Here is a 10,138-nt window from a genome sequence, read left to right as displayed (position 1 = left end):
TCCGCACCTGTGCTCCTGTGCCCTGTTGCACCTGCAGCCCTCTGCACCTGCAGCCCTCCGCACTTGCAACCCTCCACACCTGTGCTCCTGCGCCCCTCTGCACCTGCAGCCCTCTGAACCTGTGCTCCATTGCCCTATTGCACCTGCGCCCTCCTGCACCTGCACTCCTCTGCACCTCCGGCCCTCCGCACCTGATCCAGAGCCAGGCCGTGATGAGTACATGAGTGAATAAAGCTACTCTCCAAGCCTGCATTCTTTCTCCCATTGACTAGAATCCCCTCCCCTTTTAAACAAATATTTAGAATAATAGACATTCCTTGAGCACTGAGCATGTACGAGGCGCGGAGCTAATTTCTTTACCTATTTTCATCCACCTAATCCTCACAACTCCAGGACGTGGTACTGTATTATCCCCATTTTTAAGATAAGAGAATGAGGGCACAGAGTTCACGTCACTTGCCTAAGGTCACACAGATCCTAAGTAGCCAAGCCAAGATTCGAACCCAGGCAGTCTGGCCCTGGAGCCTATGCTCTTAACCATCATGGTATCGATGTATACCTCAGTGGAAACAGAGATCCCCAGGTGGCCACCCAACTGGCAAGTGAAAGGGCCGCTTCCAACATTCATAGCATCCCTTCGTTCATCCCTTCACATAACACACGAACACTCCGAGTGTGCTGTATGGCCACAAGAATGCTGTGTGAACACCACCACCACTCATGGACAGTCAGGAGCACACAGCCATAAGGGGCTGGCTGTGTGGCTCTCTGGTGTTGGGGCTCCTTCATGTGCTGGGTGGACTCTGGCTTGTCAGCTCGCCTGAGGTGGCTTTTCTCAGAGGACTGGGGTGACTCGGCACTGCTCTACTATCTTGCATCGTCCTGAGGCTAGCCTGGGCGTAGCCTCACTCGTGGGGGCGGGAGAGGCACGAGACAGAAGGCAGTGCTGATTGCACAAGCATTTCTGAAGCTTCTGCTTCTATCACACTTGGCCGACACCCCACTGGCCACAGCAAGTTCCATGGCCAAGCGAAGATTCGGAACAGGAGCGCACCGCGCAGCCACGTAGCAAAGGGTGTGGATATGGGGCAGGGTGAAGGAGCCCAGGCCTTATTTGCAAGCTGACACAACACAGGACTCTGAACACAGCCCAAACTTCTGTCGGCTTTCCACCTACTGTCCTGGGCCAAGTGAAGGACCAGGCCCTGGGTGAATACCAACGGGGCTTTGGGTTTCAGGAACCTGTGATCTTCAGGGATGTGGCCATGTACTTCACCCAGAAGGAGTGGCAGCTGCTGGAGCCTGCTCAGAAGGACCTGTACAGAGAGGTGATGCTGGAGAACTATGGGAACCTGGCCTCCTTGGGTAAGGACAGCGCCCCCACAGTTCAGAAGCCTTGGATGAGCTCTGCCCTAGGACTGGTCTCGGCGCACTAAGGTTTGGTGGTATTGGCTTCCCTCTAAACCTGCGTCTGCTTTTGCGGTCTCGGGACAGCCGCGAGCAGCCTCGGAGGCACCGGCGTTGTAATTCACTCGCAACCGAAATGGTCGCATGGTCGGCCCTGGGTGTTCCGTCCTAAAGTCTGACTTTTGCTCTGACTGGAGCTGGCTTCGGTCACGTGAGCACAGCTAAACCACTCGCAGTGGCCAATGCAACAGGAAGAGGCTGATGGGCTGTCGTGCTCTTTGAGGGTGGGCTCTGCTCTCTGGGGACCACGGGGCTACCCCCCCATAGAACTTTGTGCTGGTGTGATGGGGAGGGGGAGGCTGGCGAGGCAGTTGCCCGATGCTCCCTCTGGAGGTCCTTTGTATCATTGCGCTATTGTCATTTAGAATGAGAAATATATATTTGGTCTCCCTCCTGTTTCTAGCACAGAACTCCTAAAACCTTTTGAATTTCTGAACTGGTGAGAGGAATAAAGGTGTCTTTCGCTATGTTAATGAGGTGCCTTTGGGATAACGCCTCAGGATGAGGGCTGGTTACCAGGGAAGCCAACATTCAGTCTCACGCCCCTGACCTCCGGAGAGGGGAGAGGGACTGGAGGCTGAATCAGTCACCAATGGCCAATGATTTAATCAATTTGTCTCTGTAATTAAGCCTCCACAAAACCCCCGAAGGACAGAGCTTCCAGGATGGTGAGCAAGTGGAGATCTGTGTGGCGTCAGAGGGCATGGACGTCCCACACGCTTTCTCCACACCTGGCCCTACACATCTCTTCCATCTCCTGTTCCTGAGTTATATTCTTTTATAACAAACCGGTGATCTAGTGAATAAGGCGTTTCTCTGAGTTCCGTGAGGTGCTCTAGCAAATTCATCAAACCCAAGAAGGGGGTCGGTTGCAACCTCCAATCCATAGCCTGACAGTCAGAGGGACAGGTGACAACTTGGATTTGTGATTGGTGTCTGAATTTGGGGGGGGTGTCAGTCTTGTGGGAACCTGTGGGATGCAACCCTACCTCCAGGTAGTGTCAGAATTGAGTTGAATTGTAGGACCCCAGCTGTGTTGGAGAGAATTGCTTGGTGTGTGTGTGTGTGTGTGTGTGTGTGTGTGTGTGTGTGTGTAGGAAACCCACACTCTGGGATTGGGAACAGAACATAAACACACTTCTTCTTTCTGTGCAAACTCTTGGTCTGGAATGGGGGTCTGGGAGGCATCCAGCACTTCTTTCCTTCTCTGGAGCAGGGTATCGGCTCTTCAAACCCAAGCTGATCACCAGGTTAGAGCAAGGAGACGAGCCCTGTGTCAAGGAGAGAGATGTCCCTCGAGACCCCCAGCAAGGCGGTGCTGGGATCAGCGAGAGCTGCATCTCCACAGGTGAGTAGGAGGAGACGCCATGGCAGTCTCCACGAGAAATTCTCCCCAAAGGCGCAGCACGCTGAGGCGTGTAAGGAGAAGGGAGAAGCCTGCAGGGCATGTTTCCTTCCAGGAACACTTTTCCATTACTCTCGCCTCTTGGGATCTCATTCCTGCACTCCTTCCTTCACCACAGCCTCCGTATCAGACTCAGGCTGCCATCAACTGACACCCTAACTCAGGGCCTTTGCACTGGCTGCTGCCTCTGCCCTCAGTCCCCTCCCCAGGGTTTTTCCCTGATTGCTTCAGCGAGCATCTGTTCACTTTCCTCCTTGTATGCATGTGTCGATGTCTTTGTTGTTAAAAAGATGTTCACAGCAGTTCTTTGGTGCAGGCTGGTCAGCACTGGACATAAATCCTTAAGATTATCACCCCTGGGTAGCCCTCTGTTGACTTGGAAAAACAACAGCATGTTTCTGGGGCAGCAAAACTATCCCCCATCAGCATCTGAATCTCAAGAATATAGGAGAATAGAGAGAGAGTTTTTCCTTTAAGATAATACATGGAATTAAGGGGCCCCTGGGTGGCTCAGTCAGTTAAGCAACTGACTCTTGGTTTCACTCAGGTCATGATCTCCGGTCCTGGGATCAAGCCCCATGCTGAACGCAGAGTCTGCTTAGAGTTTCTCTCTCCTTCCCCCTCTGCCCCTCCCCACCGTGTGCTCTCGAGCACTCTCTCTCTCTAAAATAAATAAATAAAACTTTAAAAATAAAGATAATACATGGATTTAATAAGAATCCCAAATAGAGGGGCTCCTGGGTGGCTCAATTGGTTAAGCTTCTGCCTTCGGCTGGGGTCATGATCCCAGGGTCTTGGGATCGAGGCCCATATCTGGCTCCCTGCTCAGCCGGGAGTCTGCTTCTCCCTCTGCCACTCCCCCTGCTTGTGCTCTCTCTGTCAAATAAATAAATAAAATCTTAAAAAAAAAAACCACCCAAGGAGTAACCAGGTGTTTTCATTAAAATAACAATAATAGTAAGCCTCTTTCTCATTCCAGCTTTTATTTCCCCAGTTTCAATTTTTTTAAAGATTTTATTTATTCATTTGACAGAGAGAGAGCACAAGCAGGGGGGCGGCAGAGGGAGAGGGAGAAGCAGACTCCCCGCTGAGCAGGGGATGTTCATAGCAGCTCAATTACTAATGGTCCCAAAGAGGGAACTCCCTAAATGTGTATCAACAATAAAAAAGTTAAACACATTGTGGTATAGTCACACTATGGGACCCTATAAGCAATGCAAATGAATGACTTGCGACTGCATGCAACAATCCAGATGAATCTCATAGACAGAACAGTTTAGTGAAAGAAACCAGACACCAAAGGGTGCATGCTATAAGGTTGCATTTATATAATGTACAAAAGGGGCCAAAGCCAATCTATGCTACTGGATGTCAGGGTCTCAATTTCCAAGAGGAAGAGGGTCATTGGAGGGAATGGACTGAGGGCTGGGGTCGAGGAGGGTGGCTCTAGGGTTCTGTTTCTCGATCTTAATCTTTGCGCTGGACAGGTGAATGAGTTCACCTTGTGAATTCTCTCTTTTCCCCTAGCTAGACTCACAAAAATATGTTATTCCACTTATTTACAGAGAGAATCACATCATTTTAGTGATAAGGGAACATTAAGAACTAACCATGCTTCTGGGGTAACGCATGGCCGCTGACTCGCACGGGGTTCACGGACTATAAATGATAGCTTATAAAATAGTTACATTTAGTACAGAACATTCGGTATCACTTTTCCCTTCAATCTATAGATCAGCTCTTGATTTATTTCTGGAACATTTCATTACTCATCTCTAAGTAATTATTAATAGAGGATTTTTTTTTTCTATTTTCTGTGCCGACTCATTTCTGCATTGATTCTTTTTCCTACTTTATTTCCATTTCATTTGAACTGGCTGTCTTTTCTTTTTCCATCCTTATTAGGATAGAGTTGTGTGAGCTTATTGTGATATAATGCTGTGTAGGCTTAAGGTGCGTAACATGATAATTTGATCCATGTATATATAATGAAATGATTATGGCAATAAAGTTAGAGAACACCTTCATCCCCTCACATAATTACCTTTTTTTTTTTTTTTTGGTGGCATGATGTGAATTCTAATCACACCATGCACTTATGATTTGTATGCTTTTTTTGTATGTATTTTATACTGAGACAAAACATTTTCAACCAAAGATAAAGACAATGGCACTAAAAAAAAAGAGAGAGAGATTTACATTCTGAATCCCTTTCAGACAAGAAGACATGGCTTGTGCCGAAGACCACATTTCCAAAGCCAGGCACCTCTACGAGGCCATCCCTGGGGAAGGCAAAGGAAATGGCCCAAAGGGGCGCTAGGACGGAAAGGACTTTGGAAACCGAGGACAGGCCCCTGAGGAGCAAGCAAAAAGCTGGCCCCAGGCTGGCCGCGGACTCGTGCAAAAAAATCCTCCCTAGAAAGAAAAAGCATGAATCCACGGCCATGACGAGATGCCTGGGTCGTCCACCACCACCAACGACATCCCAGAGCACCCCTCGAGGAAAGAAGACCCTGAAAAGAGATATTAATGGAAAAACACAGGCGCCAGGCTTCCCAAGGCATGGTCGTCCAAGAATCCAAAGGGGGAAGGCACACTTTAAATGTAAAGAATGTGGGAAAACCTTCAACCAGACCCTCCACCTCATTGAGCATGAGCGGATCCACACGGGAGAGAAGCCCCACAAATGCGACGAGTGTGGGAAGTCCTTCCGGCACAGCTCCTACTTTTTCACTCACTATAGGATTCACACCGGAGAGCGGCCCTACAAGTGTAAGGAGTGTGGGAAAGCCTTCAACAGCAGCTCCACACTGAGCAGCCACCACAGGACCCACACGGGGGAGAAGCCCTTCAAATGTGAGGAGTGTGGGAAAACCTTCAAGCAGAGCACGAAGCTCACTCGTCACCGGAGGGTGCACACTGGGGAGAAGCCCTACCAGTGCAGTGAGTGTGAGAAATCCTTTGGCCGCAGCTCCTCCCTGACGGAGCACAAGAGAATTCACACAGGAGAGAAGCCGTACCACTGCAAAGTGTGTGGGAAAGCCTTCAGATGCAACTCTCACCTTTTCGAGCACCATCGGATTCATCAGGAGGAGAAGTCCTACCAGTGTGAGCAGTGTGGAAAGTACTTCCGGAATAGCTCCCACCTGTCGGAACACAGGAGGGTTCACCAGCTGGGGCCCCCGGAGCAATGCCGGGAGTGTGGGAGAACCTTCCGGCGCAGGGCGGCCCTTCTCAAGCATCAGAAAAGCCACACAGAGAATCATACTTACCAGTGTGAGGGATGCGGGAAGGCCTTGCGGTGTAAGTCAAGCATTCAGAGACACCAGAGGATGCATGCTGGTCAGAAGCCTTACGTGTGCTCTGAGTGTGGGAAAGCTTTCACCGACAGCTCTACCCTTACCAATCACCGCAAAATCCATGCCACAGGGAAACTGCACGCATGCCCCAAATGTGGGAGGGCCTTCAAGCAGCTCTCGTCCCTGGTGCTCCACCAGAAAGTGCATGCTAGAAAGGGACAGTGAGCTCCCTGTGTGAGGGAGCCCTCAGCCAGGACCCACGCCTTCGTAATCCCCAGAGAAGTCACAATGACAGATGCAAACTGTGTGAGTGGAGATTCCCTGCGCCTCTCATCAGAGGTTCCCTAGCCGACCAGGGGTCCTCATTCAGGGGACAGCTCTACGTGGCCCCCACCTGAGATGTTTGGGGAGTGGCTGGGGATATTTTCGGTTGTCCCAACCTGTTGGGGCCACTGGCAGTAATGGATAGAGGCCATTAATCCTCTGAACCCTATGATGCGCCAGACACCTCCATCTACAAGGACTGTTCCGGCCCCAAATATCAGTAGTGGCACTACGAGTAATTAAATTTGAGAAGGAATTCAGGAATAGTTTTCTGCGTGGTCCACTACAGTAACCACTAAACGGTGTGTGGCTATTAACATTTAAATGAACCAAACATAAATAAAAGGTATAATGTTTTCTCAGCTGCACCCAGCCACGATTCAGTGGCCAAACTCGCCGGCGGGTGCTGAATCGAACAGCACAGATAGAGAACATACCCATTGTTGCGGAAGGTTCTGGTTGGGCCCTGGCTTGGATCTTTTATCAAAATTATCATGCAGCATCGCCGCCAGGAAAGCGAGTGTGGGGTTCAACTATCCAGGAAGGAAGACAGCACAGCCAAATGTAGCGCTCCATGAATGGCTTTTGAGACTATGTTGGCCCCCACGGATGGTTCTGTGGGCACTCTGATGTCTCGGGACTGGCCAGCATCCTGCTCACAGGACATCTCCTTCTGTCTGGAGCAGAACAGCCAATAGATCGCTGAAAATGCTGCACCTCACCTGCCACGCGTGGTGTTGAGCACTTTACACAGCCTCCTGGAATTCTCTCTGGAGTCCTATAAAATAGGAACAGATATCATCCCATGTTGTAGCTGAGAAAATGAGGCTCAGGAGAGCTTTTTTTTTTTTTTTTAAAGATTATTTCATATTTTGCACATGAATCAAGATAGTCCTGCTATTTTTATATTCCATGCTTTCGAATTCATATCATTTGAATTTTCACAAAATGTATCTTTAAAAAAAAGTATAGGTGTTTACATTTCTGTTCAGACTGCCCTTTTGGGCAGAGAGCAGCTTGGCTTTACCTATGGCAGGAGCAGGCACAGAGGAGACTCTGGATCAGGGGTGGGCAAACGAGGACCAACCCAGCCTGTGGCCTGTTTTTGTAAATAAAGTGTTATTGGCATGCAGCCACGTATTGTCTATGACTGCTTCCATGCAAAGCCAAGTAATTACAACAGAGACCGGATGGTCCATAAAGCCTAAAATATTTGCTCTGAGACCCTTGGCAAAAAAGTTGACTGATCCCTGCTCTGAATAGCTGACAAATTGAAATGAATGAGGGTGAAGTGTGGGAGTGGTTAGCAAAGGAAGAGAGATAAACCCTCCAACTTTTGTGACTATGACTCGGAGTGTAAAAGATATTCTGTATTGCAGTACAGCCCATGTGTGTGTATTTTCTATGTGTGTGTGAACGTATGTTTGTGCATACGTGAAGGATAAGTTTAAAGCAACACTGTTTACCCTTATTGTATGCACACACCAATTCCCTTTCACTTAAAAAGTCCTGGTCACAACCTTCTAAATCGATTTCACCAACCAACATGGGGTGCAACCCCCAGCTTGAAAAGCCCTGACTTGGTGACGGGACAATGTAACATATTGCCTCCTTTTTGAGAGGTCAGATGTCTCAGGCCTCCAAGCGGGTCAGTGGTTGGCATCACTGTTGGAGAATTTATCAGAAAGCCGAAAGTAGAGAGTGCCACCATGTTCAGGGTGTGGCTTTGTGCTTGCTCCCAGAGCAACTTGGCAGATAGGCAGACCCAGGTTCTCTAGATTGCTTTCATGACCCCCAGAGCATTTCCTTCCGAGCACTAGGAGATAGACTAAGGGTGAGGATGGAGGATCTCCAAGAACTCTGCTGGGGCTTTAAGAGGGAGCCGTCTGGGGCACCTGGGTGGCTCAGTTGGTTAAGTGTCTGCCTTAAGCTCAGGTCCTGATCCCAGATCCCAGCATCTTGGGATTGAGCCCCAGGTTGGGCTCTCTGCTCAGTGGGGAATCTGCTTCTCCCACTTCCTCTGCCCCTCCCCCTGCTTGTGCTTACACACACACACACACACACACACACACACACACACTCTCAGATAAATAAATAAAATCTTAAAAAAAAAAAGAGGGACCCATCTTTGGCCGTGTGGCTGCATCCTCTTGGAAATTATCTCAGGAGTAGGGCTGGGTGGTTTGGGAAGGAGTACCTGTGGCAGATGCTCATTCTTGGGGTTCTTCTTGTCTGTGAGACATTTGTGGAGGTGGGAGGAGTTGAGGAGATCCCTCCAGGATGAGGGAAGAATGTGAACATACCCACTACATTCCTGGTTGCAAATAACAGGAACCCAACTCACACTAGCTTAAATGAAACCAACATCAATAAAAGGAATGTATTGGCTCACACACCAGGGAAGCTTCCTTGCTCGAAGTTATCTTTAACTTTAGGGATTGGAATGGAGAACTTGGTGCAGACAGGACCCCATGGCACATCCCTCATCTCTGGTCCTCTCTGCAAATCTTTGCCTTGTCCTTCTTTCAGCAAACAGGAGTATTCTCTACCAACCCGGAAGCACAGCTACCAGAGGTCCCAGAGGCCCACCCTAGGGGAGAGAGAGTGTGTCTTTCCCCCACAGACTCTGAATCAATATCAGTAAGGCTGCAATAGATTGGTGGAGGGATTAGGAGAACTATTCGATTTATCAGTTTTTTCTTGGGGTGATTATAGTAAGGATGTGTCACTTTTGAAGAGGACTTTAAAAAGGAAGAATAAACAATCCCTCTGGCTGGAGGGGGAGAGTGAATACAGGTATGGAGACACCTCACCAAAGCTAGAGGTAATGGTGACCTCTGTGTGTGTGTGTGTGTGTGTGTGTGTGTGTGTGTCCAGTATGTGGCTGAGCAGGTGGATGTGTTCCTGCACATTCCTGGATGTCTGTGGGTCTTCATTCTTACAAGTAGGCCCGAGGGCGTGATTCTGAACGTTTGATAGAGTGCTGTTGTGTTTGCGAATGCCTGAGAGGGTCGCCCTGTGCTGGGGTCACCGTGTGTGCAATGATAGTGCAGGGCCAGCCCTGCACGCAAGCACCCCTGGTCGGGTAGCAGCGGGACCCTCGCCAGAGCGCAGCTAGCAGGCATGAGGGCTGCGACCTTGGCATCCCCTCCCTGGGCAGGGATTGGTCTGTTTCTGGAAGGCCCATGCCAGGCCCCGGGGCTGGAGTCCTGGGGAAGGGTTGGGGGAAAGCCCCTCTATGTTGGTGCCCTAGAAGACCCCAGGCGCCCGGACAGGGCTCCAGGGAAAGTGGGGGCCAGAGAGGAGGTGGGGGAAGAAGCCTCCTGCCCCTCCACCTGTGAACACAGTCACATTGTCAGCAGCACCAGGACAGCCCATGTCCTTCTCTGGCCCTGCTTGAATCACTTGCCCTGGGAGCGCAAATGGGGGCGGTGGGGGTGGGGAGTGTCCCTGAGCTTTGTGAGAGCACGTTCTTTTCACACACTCTTTGTCTGGGGTTAGTCTCTGGGCCTGTGTGTGGTGAGGGGGCCCTAGGCAGGCAACCAGAGAGGCTCTGAGCCCGCCTGCCCCGCCCCTGCCCAGCGGGAAAGCAGGAGCCAAGTCAGACTGGGGACTGGGACCTGGAAAGACAGTCTGTGGTTGC

The 10,138-nt window shown here is 50.1% G+C and overlaps 1 protein-coding gene across 1 annotated transcript in view; it reads left to right on the top strand.

Annotated features, from left to right (window-relative positions):
* Positions 1 to 8,171, top strand: part of LOC112806455 (uncharacterized) — a 16,944-nt gene extending 8,773 nt beyond the window's left edge. The window contains exons 4-6 of the mRNA XM_073889003.1: positions 1,239 to 1,365; positions 2,684 to 2,815; positions 5,090 to 8,171. Coding sequence (XP_073745104.1) covers positions 1,239 to 1,365; positions 2,684 to 2,815; positions 5,090 to 6,396 — 1,566 coding nt within the window. The 3' untranslated portion in view covers positions 6,397 to 8,171. The remainder of the gene's footprint in view (positions 1 to 1,238; positions 1,366 to 2,683; positions 2,816 to 5,089) is intronic.
* The last annotated feature ends 1,967 nt before the right edge of the window (positions 8,172 to 10,138 follow it).

This window comes from Callorhinus ursinus, unplaced genomic scaffold (genome assembly GCF_003265705.2).
Source record: "Callorhinus ursinus isolate GAN/ISIS: 27379988/994484 unplaced genomic scaffold, GSC_fseal_2.0 scaffold100, whole genome shotgun sequence".
In the NCBI taxonomy this organism is placed as follows: Eukaryota; Metazoa; Chordata; class Mammalia; order Carnivora; family Otariidae; genus Callorhinus; species Callorhinus ursinus.
The sequence above is the reverse complement of the archived record's forward strand: the minus strand, read 5'-3'. Positions and strand labels throughout refer to the sequence as shown.